Below are 19,638 nucleotides of genomic sequence, written 5' to 3'. Positions count from 1 at the left end.
AAACAATAAGTTAGAATGGGAGAGTGGGAAGAAGAAAAGTGTAGGTCCACCATGATGGATGAACCTCCACTTCCACCTGTGATACCCACATCCATACTTCTTGTCTGATGAGAAATAAAAAAACCACTTATTGAAGTCCTGTAAGTCAGGTTGTATTACATATAACAAAATGCACTCCTTTTCTTTTTTTTTTTTTTCAATAATATGGGGATTAAACCAGGACTGCTTTACCACGAATCTACATTCCCAGCCCTTTTAAAAGTTTTTTGTTGTTTTGTTTTGTTTGAGATGGGATCTTGTTAAGTTGCTGAAGCTGGCCTCAGATTTCTGATTCCTGCATCAGCCTCCTGAGTTGCTGGGATTACAGGTATGTGCCACCACGTCTGGCTCAGCAAGATGTATTAATTGTGGGTTCTCTGAGAACAGAAGGAATTATAAAAGGATAGCTTACTGCTATGCCACATGCTTGGGTACCTTTTGCCACTAACTGCAAATCTGTTCTCAGCCTTCAACTTATGTGTGTGTGCACCATGTGTTTCGGGGAATCAAACACCAGGGCTTCATGCATGCTAGGCGAGTGCTCTATCACTGAGCTATACTCCTAGCCTTTTAGCTTTCATTTCTATGCCCTCAACCATCACCAATCACCGTAAGGTGGATCAAGTGACTGAAGGCTACAGCTTGCAACCTGCATTACCTACCTTCTGACCAGCAGCCTGGTGTCCAGAATCTGAAGGCTACTTTGAAACCCTTTATAAATGACAGTCTTAGCTGAAGAGAAAGCCCCACTGGACAAAATCATGGAACTATGACTCCTCTTGGGCAATGTGGAGAAGTCTGGGCTTTGGGCCAACATCCTGGCATGCTCCAGTGAGCAACTCTAGTCTTGTGCCTCCTCCTCTGGGAAATGTTTACTCCAGCTCTGTCCTCCCCATTTCCCCACCCTCCAGGCCTCACCTCCCACACCTGCAGACACAAGTAGGCCACAAGAATGCCATTCAAGAGGCTTTCTCCATTTTATTTCTTTGGGAAAGGAAAACAAAAGTCTTTCCATCACATATGGTAGAGATATATATTTATATATATTTATATATAATTTATTTTGTGGTTGGACATCCCAAAGCTGAGTCTGAGATACATACGTGTGTATGTGTGTGTGTGTGTGTATATATATATATATATATATATATATACACACATACTTATTTATTTATTTATTTATTTTCCCCCTACTAATGCCTTCTCTTTTCCCAGCCCCTGTGGCCCAGGCCCAGGTTCTGGGGCAGGTACAGTGAGAGGTGAGTGGGATGGGCAGTGGTTGCCAGGGTGGCCTCACATGTAGCTTAGAGAGCTGGTGAGGACCATCCAGAAGAGGCTGTGCAGAGGGTTAGAGGCCACATAGAAGGGCACTCCTGTTTTTGTGGGGGATGCACAGCTCATTAAACAGTCACCAGTCATGGGAGGAGGCTGGTCAGGGACTGGGGGACTTGCTCACAGTAGTTGCCAGCTCTCTCCACCCTGCCCCCAAACTCTTGGGGGTAGAAGAATGAAAGAGAGAAATACAAGGGCTGAGGGCCAAGCCTCCTCTGATTTTTATTGCTGGTGAATTAGAAATTTGCTTTCTTAGAAGGGAAATTACAAGTTCCCTTCCTATCTTGGGGAGTTAGATTCTGAGAGAGCCACCAGAGAAGGAAATGACATTGGCTGTCCCAACTCCTACTGATGGCCATGCCAGGCCTCCCTGGGCAAATGCTGAGCCAACTCAGAGCTTGACAAGGAACCAAGAGGTTTGTGTTCCTCTTAGGTCAGCCTTGTTCTTCAAGTGCAATTGCATCCAACCCTCCTGGCACCCCAAAACAAGGGCCTCAGGCTCAGACTTGGGCCAGTGGAGCTGGGAAGTGGGCAGTGCACCAAAGATCAAGCAGAATTTTCTACTAGAAGAAAAGTGAGACTCTGGGGAAGAGGCAGCCTGGGAAGATGATGTTCTGAGCATGAAAGCAGGAAACTGGGGGAAGTGAGTGAGGGAAGACACAGGAAGACATCACAGACACTCATCTGACCTCAGAAGCTGGGCAAGGGGAGTGCCTGAGAGGCAGGTAGCACTTAATAGCTGTAGTTAGAGCCGACAGTGGCCATGGGTGTGGGGTAAGCCAAGCATCTGGGGCTCTTGCCCTGCAGGATCCTGGCCAGAAGGGTGAAGGTAGAAACCTCCAGATGACCCTTCGCAAGAACGTGAGGGAAGATCTCCCTTGGACACTAAGCTTCCAGCCCAACACACACAGAGGAATACACACTCAGGGCCAGGCCAGGTTCTGAGGCCTGAACCCAAGAGACCTTACGGGGGAGGGGCTGGGCAGGTAGCCCTCTCAACCACACAGGCAGGCCATCTGCTCCTACTTGTCCTGCCAATCTGCCCAGGGAGGGATAACACCACAGGAAGGAGAGAGGCCAGGAGCCCAGGGTCTGTCGGCCTTGGCAGACCCGTGCAGGCCCCTTCAGGCTCCACGGCCTAGGAAGTGAGCACAGAAAGCATCACTAGACACAAGTGGCCAACAACAGCAGCCCAGACTCCCTGAGGGTCTGGGGCATCTTATGGCACTGCAGGCCTGCTGCCTCCATCTCCAACAAGGGGCTGCCCAGAAAGGGGGCATGCTCCCTGCTGCCTGGGCTCTCATCCCTATGCACTCTGCCCTTTCCCCATTCTCTCCTTGAGAGGAGGGTCCGAGTGACTACCCACAGGGGCAGTACTGGAACTGGGAGGGCGTGAGGGGGCAGGGAGGAGCCTTGTCACAGCTGCTCTAAGAACCTCTTTGGTCTGGGGACATGGGGCACATTGGGAAGGGAAATGGAAGGGAGGGGAGGCTGGGGACTCTGGCCTTGAGACAGGGCACTTGTCAGAAGGCCACGTGCCCAGGTGGAGGATCAGATTTCTGTGGACTCAATGCGTTCAAGGCGGGAAGGGGTCCAGGCCTTCTTCTCCTCACCATGTTGCGGGGTAGGAGTGCTTGCACCCCCTGCTGCCCCACGCTCCCGAAGCCTCCGCTCCAGCTGCTGGTTGCGCTGGTACATCTCCACATAACTCAACTGCAGCTGCTTCTGATACTCAATGACCTTCTCTTTCTCCTCCAGCCAAACGCGGCGCTCCTCTGCAAAGCTGGCACCCTGGCGCTCCCGGGCTCTCCGCTCTGCTGCCAACTCAGCCTGCAGCCGCCCCACCTCCCGCCTTAGGGCCCGTGTCCCATTCTCCCCTCCAGCATCCACCTCCCCGTCCATGGAAACTAAGGAGGCAGCAGCTGCCACCCCAGCCTGACGGCGCATCTTGGCCTCATCACTTTCGCAGGTGGCCAGTGCCTCCTGTGGTTCGGCGGGGTCCACGGGGGTCAGTGCAGGCTTGAGGCAGGTGGCAGGCAGCTCACCTTCACCCAACTCCAGGCTGGCCTGTTTGCTGCCAAAGGAGTCCCTCAGGCTGAGCAGCTGCTCCTCCTTCTCCCGCAGTGAGGCCCGGCCCTCCCGCAGCTGTGAGCGCAGACCCACAATCTCACTCAGCTTCTGGGATACATCAGCCTGCGAGTCCTTCAGCTGCTGCTTCAGAAGGGAAATCTCCCCGGCCTTCTGGCACACCTGGGCAAGGGCAGGTGGGAGAAGAAGCCAGGATAAAGGCAGAGTTCTGCTCACCCCAACCCAATCCCCATATCCAACACCAGGGCCACCAAGCTTCCCCAGGACTCAGGCTCAGCCCTCCATCAGACCAAGCAAGGATAACACACCAGCCTCCCTGCTGGACTCAGGACATACAGGGTTCATCTGACATCAGCCCAGGGACAGTTTCATGTCCCAACAGACACTCCAAAGTCAATCTGGTCCCTCTATTCCTTTCTCTCACCCTTTAGATAGTGGTAGGCTACTGCTCTGGGGTTCTCCAGAGGGTCAGAGGAAGGGGAGACAGAGGGGAAAGCCCCCAGCCCGCACCTCCCACTTAGTTTCCTCCATCCGGGGCAGGAAGTCGGCCTGCTCCTTCTGGCAGGCGGCCACCTTGTCCTCTAGCTCTTCCCGCTGCCGCATCAGCCGGGCCGCCTCTTCCTGAAGTTGCTTCTTGTCCTGCTGCAGCCGCAGCACCTGCAGCTGTAGTCCCTGCTGGGCTCGCTGGGCACGGCGGGCCACCTGCTGCAGCTTCCCGCTACAGCCCTGCCGCAGCTCCGCTAGCTCTCGCTCCCATGCCTTCTGCCGTTCCTCCAGCACCTGGGCCACAGCTGCCTCGCTCTGCTCCAGACTGCGCCGCAGAGCTGCCACCTCCTGCTCCTTCTCCCATAGCCGCTCCTCCAGCTCCTGGATCAGTGCACTGGGCGAGGGTGGTGAGCAGGCTGCAAATGGCAGGCCTCCACCTCCACCCTCCCCAGATCCCAGGTGGCTTGGCCGCCCCATGGATGATGATGACCCACTCTTGCTGGAGGCCCGCCCACTGTCAGAAGTCCCCAGGTCCTGGTAGCCCGAACCCCCACCACTGCTGCCACTGCCATAGCTGGCAGTGCCGATGCGGTTGATGTGACTGGTAGAAGCACTGAGGGGCGCCAGGTGCTGGCTGTAGCTGGAGCTGTAGGTGGGCAAGCTTGTGAGTGAGTTCCGGCCTGAGTCTGAGAGGCCGCCCCCACTTCCGCCTGCTGGGGTCATGGTCCGAGACTTTTCTAGTCCACCCTTGAGGCCACCAGGGCCCTGTCGTCCCTCAGGGGTCCCATTGGTCTGCGGGGGACACAAGTTCTGCATGGAATGGAAATTCTTGGGTACAACAGGCTTGAAGGCTGATGGCCGAACTAGTGGTTCTGAGCACTGTGCAAAAGCAAGGAAAAGCAGTGAGCATCAGAATGAGTCCTTGACCTTGGCTCAGCCTCTTCCCTTTAGCTGAGCCTTGTTCAACCCCACATCCTACCCCTGTGGGTTTCCACTTGGTATCTCCCCCAAGCCAGGTCCCTGTCCTGGATCCCCCAGCTGGTCTTGGCCTCAGGGCCCCACTCCATAGCTCTTTGGCCCAGCTTGCCTCCTGGCCCCTATGATCCAACCTCCAAGAAAGCCCTCCTTGCCCATCTCTTTGAACTACTTCCCACCCCAGAAAAAGGTTGTGACGGTCTCAGGCCCTAGAGACTGACCTGGTCTAGCTTGCCAGAGGTGGCCAGGAGCTTGGGTGGGTGGCTGGGCTCACGATACTGTGGTGGAGCCTTGTCACTGCCACCGCTGCTGCTGCTGCCACCGCTGCTACCCACCACATTGCCGCAGACATCTGTGTGGTCACTGCCCCGCAGCTCGCCGTTGAGGTAGAGGGAGTTGGCGAGAGCCTTGTCCTCTGAGGGGTATCGGCCTGGCCTCTCCCTGCTGGTCCCACTGCCACTGCCTCGGGGGCCTGGGAAACTGCCCTGGTTGCCCCCACCCCCTGTGCGGGTGCCCACGCTCTTCATGGCGAACTCTTGGGCATGGGCCACCCCACTGCCCACACTGCCCATGGCCAGGCGGGGGTCTGGGGGTCCAAGCTCAGAGGGCCGTGGGGCAAAGGCCAGGAGGGGATCCCGCCCTGGGTCAGCACGCACGGGCAGTGTCTCGAGCTTCGCCATGACTAAGCCAGGAGGGCACTGTGGGCACAGACGGGAAGGTAGAGAGGTCAGACCCCACCCCTATTCCCACCACCCCAGCCAAGTCAACCCCAGCACCACCCTGCCCCTCAGTGTCCCCTTTCCTAATGTAGAAGAGTTCCCAGACATTCAAAGTGAAGGAATAGGGATGAGTAAGAGTAATAGCTTGTTAATGGGGGCTGCCTGTTGCCCCAGGGCACTCCACTCCTCAACCTGTGCTTCAAACCCACCTCATCCATAAGCCTCCCAGACTCATGAACCTCTCTTTGCTGCAACTCCCAGAATTTAGTTCTTTACCCTGGGTCAGGGCCTCTACATCTCAGCCTCAGTGGCTAGGGAAATGGGGTTGGGAGAGAAGTACCTGAATCCATTAGGGAACCTCAGAAGTTAGGGGAGGGCCAGAGACACAATAATTCTATTAAAAAATTGAAGGCAATGGTCTTTCCCAGCCCCCTACCCTAAGGTGTTGCAGTCAAGGGTGGAAGTGGAAGCTCACTACCAGCGCAGGCTCCTCTCCTTGCCTTTCCAAGGGAGTGGGGGGCCGATGGGTCCTCAAGCCTGGGACCCTCCGAGGCCCGGTCTGCAGGGGCCATGTGGCTGACTCTCGCAGTCGGGGCTCGGCCCGAACCAGCTGCGCGACTTTGGACGGGCCGACTGAGCCATCCTCTGCGAAATGGGAGGAATGAAGAACCTACCTCGCGGAGCTGCCGCTCGGCAGGTGCCCCGAGGCTACGTGCACGGGAAGGAACCCGGTCACCAGGTTGGGTGGGCGGAGCTGCCCCTGCAGCATGCGCGGGTGTCGCGGGAGGGCGGTGCCATGGGCACGCAGACTGGACTGACCGAATGCAGGCCGAAGCTGCAGCAGGTGGCAAGGGAGGTCTTCCCAATTCGTCTGCAGAGGGCCTGGCCCGAGAGGGACCCCCTCCCCGACGTCAGTACTACACAGAGGCCCCCAGGCTGACAGAGGCCAGGACTGGAAGGCAGTGCTGCCGGCTTCTGGCGCTGGCCGAGCCTCCCTCGGGGCCTACATCTCCCACAGGTGGGGTGGGGGGCGGCCTTTGCACTCCACGGTGCTCCAGAGGATCTTGCACCTGCTGAACCCTGCCAAGAATGCACTGCCACCAGGAAGATTTCCTGGATTGCCCCCTCCCCCGCTCCCTGTGGACTTTGATCCTGTTCAGTTCACCATGAAGTCAATTCTGTGGATGTGCGCCCCCTCCCCCAAGGCAGGCCTGCAGAAAGAGGGGGAGCAGGGCCTCGGATTACCTGAGCTCAGGCAGGCCTGATTTCCTGGTTCCTTTGTCTCAAGTCTGCACCTGGGAACACCTGTCACCGAGATCTACATAATCCAGCTGGACAGGGGCACTAGGGTGCTAGCAGCTGGCTAGATGGCTCAAGATGGCTCAAACTCTAGTGCCTTTCAGGCCTTTAAACCTCCTGCCCCCACCCAGGTTCCACCAGAAACTGGGCAGGAAGCCCTCCTTCTCTATTAAGTGAAGGAATCCAACCTCCCTTTGAGTGTTCTGTAGACTGTCTTCTAATGATGTCCAGTGTTAATGTTGTATTGTCCCCTCAGGCCCCCAAACAAGGAAGCCTGGTAAAACCCTTGCTCTTCAGGATCTTCAGGCCATATCAGCCTTAGATGGTGGGTAAGTTCACCGCCAAACTGGTCTATTAAATGGAATGTAGCATTCCATTCTCTCAGTCTTTCCCCACAGGTGTGGAAAACAGCAAATTTTCACCACCCTCATCCCTTCTGCAAGTCTATCCCCATAACCAGCAGTGGCACTAAGCTGGGCAAGAGAGGCACATAGGGCACAAGTGAAGTGCAGGACGTGCAGGTACACCCACAACCCTGAGAGTGAGGCCTCTGTTGCCTCACCCTAGTATCTGCCTCCACTCCATCCTGGCTGCTACTCCTTGGCTTTGAAACCCCTCCTACCCTAAACATGGCCCCCTTCTCTCAACATCCCTCAGTGAAGTATAGGAAGCAGCTAGAATTGGGAGGATGGTTGCTGAATGGCCTGAAGCTTGAAACCAGTGGGGAGGCCTAGGCAGGGTTTGGAGAGGAGAAACTGGCAAAGCCTCATACAGCTGGGTTTCAGGTAGTAGGGACAAGGGAAATGTCTGGGTTGGGGCACCAGGGGGGGTAAAAACAAGGGAAGAGTCTGAGCTGAAGCATAAGGGTGGGTGGGACACCCTTAACATAATGGGGAAATTGCTTGAGAGAAATAGGTCTTAAAAATAAATTTTAAAAAGTGTGTGTGTGTGTGTGTGTGTGTGTGTATATATATATATATATATATATATATATATATATATATATATATATTTGTAGGTGAACACAATACATTTATTATTTATTTTATTTTTAAGTGGTGCTGAGGATTGAACCCAGTGCTTCACCTGAGCTAGGCGCGTGCTTTACCACTGAGCCACAACCCTGGCCCTGAAATAGGTCTTTTTGAGAAGACCAGAGAAATAATTCTCATGCACTGAGTGGAGTGAAAGACTCGAATCTTCAGCATACAAGGGCGGTGTGGGTGGGCCCAGCCTCCAACTAAGGCAGAAGAGCCCCATAAGTCTGGGTGACAGTGTGGGAGATAGAAGGCATCTAGGAGAAGCTGGGCCCTGAAGACCAAGACGGAGGGGGGGACTCAAGAATGTGGGGGCAAGCTAGATGCAGTGGTGTACACCTATAGTCACAGCTACTCAAGAGGATCACTTGAGCCCAGGAGTTTAATACCAGTCTTAGTTTTGGTGACATAGCGAGACTCCATCTCAAAAAAGAAAGAAAAACAAAATGTGGGATGTGGGGGTAGCTCTCAGGGTTAAAAAGAAAAGGGCCAGGTAAAAATTGGGATTACAGAGTGTGCCCTGGATTTGGCAGTTGAAGATATCACTGGTGTGTGTGTGTGTAAGAATGGTTTCAGAAAAGTAGTACAAGGGAAAAGCAGACCACAGGGGTGGAGGGGTGCAGAGAGATGAAATGGCAGAATTCCCTGCTAACAGAGGCCAGAGAACACCATCATTTAAGGAGGTTTGAAATCTCAATGTTTGTTTTCTTTTTTAATTTTAAAATCAAATATGATAGAAACTTGAGTGTGCTGATATGCCAAAGAAAGGCACCACTAGTAAAATTAAAGATCTAGGCAGGGTAGCTAGCAAGGGGGCTGCATCAGAAGCCAGGAATGAATAAGAAGAAATCTCAGACATGATAATGTTGATTGTGAGTGACAGGGCTAATGCTTGGGAAGGTACTTTCTAAACCGTAAGATACAGCACAAACATGCAAAACCACCTTCTTTGAGATCCAGGAAAAAATAATCTGACCATAAATTTGAGTTGGTCATATGCCAATCTGCCCCACTCTTTCTCTAGCCTGTGTGTTATTTCCCACTAGGTTCACATGCCCAGAGCTCTGGATAGAAATGACACTGTCCTGAACCTTCTTTCCTTGTGCTGTACCTGGGGAATCCTTGATTGTCATTCTACAGAAGCTTTCTCTGGAGCCCAAAGAGCTTCTTGCCATAATTCTACTCTGTCATGGTCAACCTCTTGCAAGTGTTCCCTGCCCCCCTTGCCTCTCCCAAGATTAGACTGCTGCTGGTACTTTCCTCAAAAACCTGACAGGGAGCTGGAAGGACAAGGAGTTGGGATATTTTTTACTGCTAAGAAGGAATTAAGCTGAGAGGAAGGGTTGTGCTTCCTTTGTGGGTCAGGGTCTTGCACTGGCCCAGGTAACAGTGCGATCTGAAAAGAAAGCTTCATGGCATCAAACCATGTCATCGAACCACGACAGCCTTGTTTCCACACTCTGCCTCTATCTCTGGCTTATTAATACTCAATGCGTGTGACATTACAGTTTAAGTGGTCACAGAGGGACCTACGGGTTACACATGAAAGTCCCTCCAATCCATAGAAACCACCTCGCTCCTCACCACCTGTATTCCCCCAAAGCTAGAACACTTGAAGTCCCAGAGGCCCCCAAGTCCAACTCAGTCCACCCCCTAAAGATCTCAGCAGCATCTCCTGCCAGCACCTTTGCTGAGTCTTCTCAGTGGCCCTTCTTCTGCACCCCCTTCTTGAGCTGCAGCCAAGAGACTCTTTCTAAAGGGCAAAGCCATTCATGTTCTTACTCTGCCCAAATCCTTCCATGAGCTGGGTCAAGTGCAGAAGATGGAGTTCTGGCTCCATCAGCTCCAAGTGTAAATCACAGCTCGACTGATTGGAGTGGAACCAAATGTAGGTTGTTTCACCTCAGATTCTCACATTTACCTTGCAGGAATTTTAAGAAGCAAATGTATTAAGGGCAAATTGCTTGATACTCCTCTTGGTCCCCAGAATCAAGCAGAGCTTGCAGCAGTGTCCCCAAGGTCCCTCCTGATGCCCATCCTTTATCTTCCTTGACCTGAGCTCCTCTCCACTCCACATACAACCTCAGCTCTCTGTGCTCATCCTATAGCCTTGTAGAATCAGTCCAAATGCTGTCAATACAGCATCCCTGATATATCTCAGGGGTCTTGGAGCACTTAGCTCAGGACACCCCAGGACAAAAATGAAAGAGTCCTCAAGGTTTCTGGGCCCTGGCACCAAGAAAATGCAGGGTGAATGCCTATGGGAACGCTAGTTATGAGCAATGCAAATAGGTAATGAACACAGGCAGAGAAACCAGGAAGGGCTTCCAGGAAGGACTGAGGGAGGAAAGGGATCCAGGGGCACTGTAGGGCTCTGGGGGTACAGAGATCTCCAGAACTTCTTGGTTGGGATGTGTGAGGGGAGATCCATCTTCCCTTGGAGGCATGGACACTATCCTGGCTCTGTTGAAGCCCATGTTTCAGGACTGAGGGGGCCGACAGCTCACCCCCACACATACCCGGAGCTCACACACGCGCGCACACACGAGCCTCCACTGGGGGTGGGGGTCGCCATTCACCAGCAGCCCACAGCGCACAGCACCACAGGCCATCCGCAGGGGTGCCCAGGGGGTCTCTGCTGTGGGGAAAATCCCGCCCGCACCTCCTAGGGCTACCCACCGACGCGTGTGGCCCTGGGGGGCGGGGCGCAGAGGGAAGAGGTGACATAATCCGGACCGCACCCCCTCGGGCCGCCATCCCCCCCCACAGGCCGGGCGAAGCATCCATGACATCATTGGCCTCCTCTACATTTCCCCTCCCCCGCCCCCGGGACCCTAGCAGCGGGATGCGACCCCTCCCCAGCTCCCAGTCGGGACAGACGCGCCGAGCCGTGCAGCAGGCACGGCGGCGGGTTGGAGCGAGAGGGGCGACGCGGTGGGCCTGCCTCACTTACTCGCTGCCCCGGGGTCCGGTGTAGGGTCTCCGACGCGGGCACCACGGGCCCGACTAGCTGGCGCAGCCCGAAGCCCGCCCGGCGGGGCGCGCGGCGCGGGCCCGGCTCGGCTTCGCGCCCCTCCCGCTCTCCGCCCGGGCCCCGCCCACCAGCGGCTGCGGCAAACGCGGGCCCGCCCCCCGGCCACGCCCCCCGGGACCACCAATCCCCGGGCTGGGGCGGGGCACGGTGATTTAACCCGTTAGTCTCTGCGTCTCCGCCCGCACGTGGGACCCCTCCGTCTCACCAGCTGCAGGATGCTTAATAGTCTGCCCGAGTCCCTCGGCTTGTCATTTGTCACCCGTCCTCTCAAGTCCTTGGACTTAGTGCCCTAGTCTCTCCTAACAAATCCTGTGGGACTGCGCCGTCCTTGAATCTAAGATTTTGCTATGGGAGATGAGCCCCTCTGGTTTCGAAAAAGGGATCCCAATTCCGAGCCCCAAACTCCCATTCCTCTCCGGCTTTGGGGAGGCGGCCTCCAGGCGGACTCGTTTAGATCTTGAAAGACTTCGTGGTTGGGACTCAACGAGCCTTTGCGGGTGTATCCGACCCAGCCGCCCGCCGGGTCACGGGGACCACAGGCACGATCGTGGGAAGCTCGAGGGCCAATAACTACGTCAGCCAGCAAACCCAGAGGATTTGAAACTTGCTGCTCGCGAAGGCTCACGGTCTCCAAGGTGCAATGAGGAAAAATATGCATTACATTCCGGCAGGGTTTGAGCGCTTTCACCTTGTGCGGGGTCCCTCCCTGGTGTAAGGCCCGGCCCAAGTCCCTGTGTTGCATCCCTGAGTGAGAAGCAGTGGCGGGGACTTCATCCCTGACCCAGAAAGCCAGCTTCCTTCACTGCGGGGAGTGCTCGATGACTTGGGAGGACTGCTAGGAGTAAGGAGTCAGCCTTGAATTGTGGCCTTAGCCTCGCTTAGTGTGGCGAAACAAGTTAGACCTGGGGTCAGGCACTAGCAAAGCCTGGAGGCACAAGGGTCTGAGGTAAAAACCGCAGCGCCTCCACTCTGGCTGGGATTTAACCCATTATATTTCTGCTGCGATAGCTGATGTGTTTGCTCATTCTATTTTGTAATTTTTATTTCTTGTTGTTTTAAATTCCCCCCCCCCACATTTGCTTTTATTTTATATAGTGGTTTTTAAGGCAAAAACCTTGTTTTTAGTTCTCCTAATGACTTCCTTTAAATTTATTTTTATGTCACTATATGACAAATCATTCTTTTTTATATTATTTATGTAAAGAGAAATATTAAATGTTTTCGAATGTCACATAATTGTATGTATTTGTGAGGTTGTAATAAGAAATTGAATGTGCTTTTTGCCCTCATACCTATTTATATTTGTCCACTTTTGACAGGATGACAGACCTTCCTTTTGCACTTTTTTTTTTAAAGAGAGAGAGAGAGAGAGAGAGAGAGAGAGAGAGAGAGAGAGAGAATTTTTTAATATTTATTTTTTAGTTTTCGGCGGACACAATATCTTTGTATGTGGTGCTGAGGATCGAACCCTGGCTGCACGCATGCCAGGCCAGCGCGCTACCGCTTGAGCCACATCCCCAGCCCTCCTTTTGCACTTTTTAAGCCACAATATTATTTTTTTCAGTGGTAGAAGGTTTGCCTATTATGCAGGAGGCTCTGGGTTCCTCCCAACCCTGCTTTTGGGAATAGAATTCAGGGACAAGGGTGCTCCACCATTGAGATACATCCCCTTCTTAAACATGTTTTCTCTCTCTCTTTTTTTTTTTAGCCCTTAGCCACTGAGCCATATCCTCAGCCCTTTTTGTCTAGTTTGAGACAAAGGTCTCACCAAGTTGCTTAGGACCTCTCTAAGTTGCTGAGGCTGGTTTTTGAACTTGTGATCCTCTTGCTTCAGTCTCCCTTACAGGTGGGATCCACTGTGCCCACCTCTTTGTACATTTTTTTTTTTATTGGTACATTATAGTTGTACCTAATAATGGGATTAGTTCCTGATATTCATACATGCACACAATATAATTTGTCAGTATCACTCCCCAGCAATCAACCAATAATTAAAATTTATTTTTTACATAAGGTCTCATTAAATTGCCCAAGCCAGCCTGGAACTTGCCATCCTCTTTCCTCAATCTCCTGAGTTATCTGGGATTACAGGTGTGCTACACCATACCTTATAAAATTCTTGAGTCTCAAACTCTTCCCCTCAAAATTTTCTAGTCCTGTTCTCCTGTCTTCTAGCACTGAAAATGGTAGCAAAACTGGGCTTGTCTGGTTAAGGAAAGTAAATTGGTGCTTGTAAGGGTTTTTCTTTAAACTCAGAAGTCAAACCTCTTGCCTGTGTAAGTCTCTGGGGACCTTTGCCTATTAATTTTCCAGAAACAAAAGATGTCTTTTCAATTTAGGAAAGTCTGTTAATGTGTTCCTATCCATTTTGTGAACAGATTTTTTTTTCTTCCTTCCCTATCACATTAGACCTCCACTGTCAAATCTCTGTTCTGTTTATCTACATCCTGAAAGAGTATTTCAAGGTTTTCTTCACCATCATAGACTTAATTTCCTTCAGAGTCAAGTGTACTGTTTGTTTTCACCAATAAAACATTTGATTCTGCTATTTAATTTTTCCTTTCATTTCAGCCAATTTCCATTCCCCCTCTAATTTGATCTCAACTTACTATCTTTACAGTTCTCTGTTTCTATTTTATAGAAAATGTGGTTTTCCATCTTTAGAAGAACATCAGAAAATATTTTCTAATGCATAGGAAAACCTTGCTAAAGTTGGCAATTTTCTGGAAAAAAAGAACTACAGAAATAAAAAATATTTTGAAAATATCAGAAATGTCCAAAAAGGCTCTGGGCTCAGGTGGTTTGAAAGAATAAACCACTCAGAAAGAAACTTCCACTGATCAGATCATCCTCACCTTGTAAATCTGTACAAAAGCAGGGAGGGGGGGGGATTCTATTCATTTTGTCAAGCCATATTCCCCTTATAACAATACCTGATAACAATACAGAAAGGAAAGCTACAAACCAACCGCACTTAACAGTACAGGGGGAAAATCCTAAATACAATTCAAGAAAACAAAATGTTATTGTATATGAAATCAATAAGCTATGAGTTTGTCAAATGAGAAAAAACAATCACCAAAAGAAATCATTCAGCTGGGTGTGGTGGTGCTCACCTGTAATCCCTGCTACATGAGAGGCCAAGGGGATTACAAGTTTGAAGACAACTTGTGCAACCTGCTGAGACGTGTCTGAAAATAAAAAAGGGGCTGAGAGTGAAGCTCAGTAGTAGAGTGCCCCTGGGTTCAATCCCCAGTGCTACAAAGAAAAACAGCAATTCAGTTAGGTGTGGTGGTGCACACCTAAAGTCTCAGTTATTCAAAAGGCAGGAGGATCACTTAAGCCCATAAGTTCAAGACCAACCTGGGCAACATAGCAAGACCCCACTCCCCAAAAAATAAAAAAGAGGGCTAGGTTGTGGCTCAGTGGTAGAGCGCTTGCCTAGCATGTGTGAGGCACTGGGTTCGATTCTCAGCACCACATGTAAATAAATAAATGAATAAAATAAAGGTCCATCAACAACTAAAAAATACATCTTTAAAAAAAAAATCAGACTAAGGTTCTGAGGAATGATACTAATGAATTCATTGTAAAGAAGTGTACTTTTTGAATTACCTTTTCCTTCTCTCTTCCAGTTTTATCTTTTATGTTACATGATTGGTTTGAATAACTGATACATATTTTATATTTTTAAGTATTTTGATTCTAAAGCAACATGTTTTTATGTAAGCATGAAAAAATGATTATTTTTTAAAAATCACAACAAATCACCAAGGAAAATCATTGTTTTGCTTTATTTTTAAATCATTTTCATTATTTATGTCATACATATGCTACATATAACCATATAAAACTTTATGCTTTTCATACATTAATGTAATATGTGGTATTTTCTATTGCATGTTTTAATTGTTTTTATATATATTATTTCACTTAATATTGTACCATAGGGTTTTCATTAATGATAAAATATTAAAGGAAAACCTGATTATAATGAATGCATGTTAAATAAATTTTTTTTAATGCATGTGAAAAATAAAACCTATCAAATTATTTGGGAGGCTAAAGCAGCAGGATTACACTAAAAAACAAACAAAAACACACACACACACAAAAAAAAAAACCCCTATCACATTAACAAACACTACTAAAGGGAACTTGGGGCTTCTCTAGAATGTCTGAAGTTACCCCTGATTACCAAATTGGTGGCATATGAGGCACTTTATGCTAAAATTTGGATGTTTGTACTTGGGCTTCTTATTTTTTGAGACTCAGTTCCACTACGTTGCCCAGACTAGTCTTGAATGCCTGGGCTCAAGTGTTCCTCCTGCCCCAACCTCCTGAGTAGCTGGGTCTACAGACACAACTCATCACACCCAGCTTATACTAAAGCTTTTTACAGCTGTGCTTGCTTTATGAGAAAATGAATATCTCCAAAATTGGGCCAAAGATTCCTGCAAATTACCAGTAAAGGTCTTGTGGGTTATCTAAACCAATATATAAATGTAACTGCAACGGTTATGATCCAAGTATGCTGAGGTCTTTTATAAGCTGTTTTATGATGATAAGCTGCGCACGTGCGCAAGCACACATGTGCACACACATGGCCCAGGAAAAAAACAAAAAGAAAAAAGTAAATTTACTAATAACCATATTCTCCTTCTTACCTCTATTCTTTACTAATGACACATTTTTACCTAAAATACATGGTTTATGCTTACGTTCCCCAGAAACCCCCATCACATTTTATGTTGTTTCTATATAATTGATGTGTTGTTTTATAATACTAAGGATTCGTCGGTACCTATATACTTTAAGCCTCATTGCAAGTTATTAAATAAAATGTAAAGAGAAGCACCAGTCACCACCCCAAGTGTGTTCTATATACTCACATCTATTGTGAAGTACAGTATCTTCCCTAAACTCCCTCAAAAAACAATAAAATTGTTATTGAACCAGGGAAATTATGGTTATGTCCAAATATTTAACAAATTTTATGGAAAAACAGACTCAAAAAATGTTACCAGATTTAATTTTTAAAAGAGTTTTTTTGTAGCTGTAGATGGACAGAATGCTTTTGTTTACTTTTATGAGATGCTAAGGATGGAACCCTGTGCTTCACACATGCTAGGCAAGTGCTCTGCCACCAAGTTACAGCCCCAGATTTAATGTTTGTAAAAGCTGGTATAATTAGTCTAGTCCAAACTTTTTTTTTTGAATTGGGGGGTCGAACCTAGGGCTTTACAAATGCAAGGCAGATGCTTTGCCACTGAGCTACATCCCAGCCCTCCAAACTTTTTTTGCTGATACTGGGGACTGAACCCCAAAGCACTTATCTCCTGAGCTACATCCCCACAGCCTGCCACACCAGATTTTTATTTTTAGAAAGGGCGTTGCTAAGTTGCTGAGGCCGGTCTTGAACTTGTGATCCTCCTGCCCTAGTCTCCCAGCTGCTGGGATTACAGGTGTGTTGCACTGTGCCCTATAACCTTTGTGAACTTTTTACACAATTATTGCAGATAGACATGGTAGTAGCTTAATGAAACTTTCATTACCTGCCTCTGTGTTCTTCATTCATCACTTGCCAACTTTTCTCTCCTGAGCTGCTGCTACCCAATAACAACAGTAACTGAGATGTGGAAAAATATAGAAATTCCTGACAATTGAATAACTGCTCACTTGTGATATTTACTCTGGTCTACTTTGACATGAGGCAATAAGTACAAACTAAAAAACATTAAGACAACTGCAGCTGGGCGCAGTGGTACTAACCTATAATCCCAGCACCTAACGAGGCAGAAGCAGAAGGATTGTGATTTTGAGGCTAGCCTTATCAACTTGGTGAGACCCTGTCTCAAAATAAAAATTAAAAAGGGCTGGCGATGTGGCTCAGTGCTAAAGCACCTCTGGGTTCAATCTCCAGTACCAAAAAAAGACAACTGCTAAGTAGACATTAAGAATGTGCCCACACATCTGCACTGCTCCACAAACTACACAGTGAACTGTGGTGTTTGGCTCCATAAAAAAATGATTAGAGGGAGCTGGGGCTGTGTTTCAGTGGTGGAGCACTTGCTTAGCACATGTGAGGCACTGGGTTTGATCCTCAGCACCACATAAAATAAATAAATAAAATAAAGAACTAAAAAAATATATATGTTTAAAAAAAAGTGACTTGACTCACCTTATTGTTAAAAGAAAACTTCTTAAAACAACATAAGTATTAAATCTCAGTTATTCAGTTCTGATACAGTTGGAACATTAATAGTTTTAGTATTATTATTACAGATGTTTTTTTATCATTCGTTAGAAATGTAAATCATATAAGAAAGTTAAAAGGACTAAAATCTATCCAAGTAAATCTAGTAAGCTACAGGTAAAAGATTACTTTTATGTAAGTTTAAGGTTACAGTATCAGTATTTATTAGGTCCTGCTCTTAAGGTTGCCTTTCCCATTTTGTTATAATGAGTAATTAAATAATGTATTATCCCCAAATCATATATGGGATCAGGATAAACCAAGTCAAAATATTTTTTCTGTTGTGTTACTACTGTAGTCTAAATTACTTCTGGTACAATTTGAAGATTATCAAAATCTGTGTATGCAGCTGAGGATATACCTCAGTCATAGAGCACATGCTTAGTATGTGCAAGGCCCTGGGTTCCATCCCCAGCACTTAAAAAAAAAAGTTATGTGCAATATACAATTTTACCCAGATACATCCTTGGCCCTGTTCAGTATAAAAGGAACAGGCCTCCTTAGCACCCTGTTTTTCAAACTATAGGTTGAGAGCTATTTGTGGGTTGGAAAATCAAGTCACCATCAGCAATGAAACAAAATAGAGAAGCAAATATTAACATGTGTCAAAAACCATAAGTGGATCCTACTGTGAAAGTTTTGCTTGAGTTATCTACGTGTATACATGTATACGGATGTACTAAGTCCTTAGTAAAATGGATTTCTTACTGAGAGATACTATACAAAAGCTTGAATACCACAGCCTTAATGTAATAGGGGCCTCCAATCTTAAGGCCAGTGCTTGGGACTAGAGGAATTGGGGCAAACACTCACAAAGGCTGATGGGGCACTTTTCAATAGCACCTATAGATCCTTTTTTCTAGAAATCTGAAATTCCACAAGAACTCTTACAGAAATCCATCTCATTAGATACTTAAAACATTTACCTTCATTCCTTTCAATAAATTCTTTGATATGTAATCTTTTGCACCTTTCAGAGCTATGGAGAGAAAACCCTTCCCTCCACTATTCCCAGGACTATTCCTGTTTTTAAGTAAAATGTACATCCTCCATCTGAGCATTGGTGAATCAACTGGAGTGAGTAATAGCTCCTTCTCCCTGTCTGGAATTCTGGTTCCATCTGGAATTCTGGTTCCATCTGGAATTCTGGTTCCGCTCATAGGAGCTTCACAGACTCAAGTGATTTATTTAATACCTCTAAACTTCTTTAAGTGTCCTATCTGTAAAATGGGAATAATGATAGCTTTTAAATCAATCTGACGCGACTAGGGTAATAGAGGCACAGAGGATAGCACACAGTAAATGCTCAACATGTCAGAGGGGAAACATGAAAAAGGCTTAACCCAACACAATGTGTACTCGACTTTAATTAATTTAAATGGGAAAAAATTCTAATTTTTATCAGATGAAAAAATTTAAAAAAAAGATTATAATGAAAATAGCAGTACTCTGCCCTACTTATCCTCTACTTCCCCTTTTTCCACCAGTCAGCACTTTTGTTCATTTATTCTATTAGCTCCATATTTATAAGCCATACATTTGTACCACTTATAATAAGATTTATCAACTTTAAATGTCATCTACTCAAATGAAGTGTGAAAGAAGGAGCTGATGGAGTGATGGATAAATTTGTGGGATACAAAAACTTAATGGTTTAAGAAATGAGGTATTGGCTGGGCATGTTAGAACATGCCTCTAATCCCACCAGTTTAGGAGGCTGAAGCAGGAGGATTACAAGTTTAAAGCCAGGCTCAGCAATTTAGTGAGGCCCTAAGCAACTTAGTGAGACTATTTCTTTCTTTTTTTTTTTTTTTAAATATTTTATTTCTTAGTTTTCGGTAGACACAACATCTTTGTTTGTATGTGGTGCTGAGGATTGAACCCGGGCAGCGCGCATGCCAGATGGGCGCGCTACCGCTTGAGCCACATCCCCAGCCCGAGACTATTTCTTAAACTGCAAAATAAAAAGGGCTGGGGATGTGGCTCAGTGGTTAAGTGTCCCTGAGTTCAATCCCCGGTGCCAAAAAAGAAATGTTATTGACTCAAAACACCAATTAGACTTTTCCCTCTTCCCTTGCCCCAGCTCACCAAACATAGCCCAAATCTCTGAATTTAGCTCTCACCTCCCTTACCACTTCTCTCAATTATTTGCCCAGTCCTTTCCTCTTCCTCTACCCAAAACCCCATCATCCTGCCAGCTTTTACATTCTCTGCCCCATCTGTCCTCTCCTCAACCTAGGACCCTCTCTGTTAGCCACAGGTCCTTTCACTCCAACATGTGGCTGTGCAGTTGCCAGCTGGGTGATTGGCCAGTCTCCTTAGGGTAATACCATTGCACCTGCCCCTACTGTGTATGGCGTCATGTTTCGCAAC

The 19,638-nt window shown here is 48.0% G+C and overlaps 1 protein-coding gene across 3 annotated transcripts; it reads right to left on the bottom strand.

Annotated features, from left to right (window-relative positions):
* Positions 1 to 997: 997 nt before the first annotated feature.
* On the bottom strand, positions 998 to 11,052 carry Lzts3 (leucine zipper tumor suppressor family member 3). 3 transcript variants are annotated; one of them, XM_071608796.1, is made up of 4 exons: positions 10,929 to 11,052; positions 5,142 to 5,618; positions 3,970 to 4,824; positions 998 to 3,621 (listed from the first exon to the last, which is right to left on the bottom strand). In XM_071608796.1, the coding sequence occupies exons 2-4, from the start codon at positions 5,598 to 5,600 to the stop codon at positions 2,923 to 2,925; spliced, it is 2,013 nt and encodes a 670-aa protein (XP_071464897.1). In that variant the 5' UTR covers positions 5,601 to 5,618; positions 10,929 to 11,052; the 3' UTR covers positions 998 to 2,922. The 3 variants fall into 3 exon arrangements, with proteins under 3 accessions (XP_071464897.1, XP_071464896.1, XP_027776466.1); XM_071608795.1 differs by lacking the exon at positions 10,929 to 11,052 and adding an exon at positions 6,118 to 6,189; XM_027920665.3 differs by lacking the exon at positions 10,929 to 11,052 and adding an exon at positions 6,076 to 6,153.
* Positions 11,053 to 19,638: the final 8,586 nt, after the last annotated feature.

Source organism: Marmota flaviventris, chromosome 2 (genome assembly GCF_047511675.1).
Source record: "Marmota flaviventris isolate mMarFla1 chromosome 2, mMarFla1.hap1, whole genome shotgun sequence".
Classification (NCBI taxonomy): Eukaryota; Metazoa; Chordata; class Mammalia; order Rodentia; family Sciuridae; genus Marmota; species Marmota flaviventris.
Note: the sequence above shows the minus strand (reverse complement) of the source record. Positions and strands in the feature narration are given on the sequence as shown.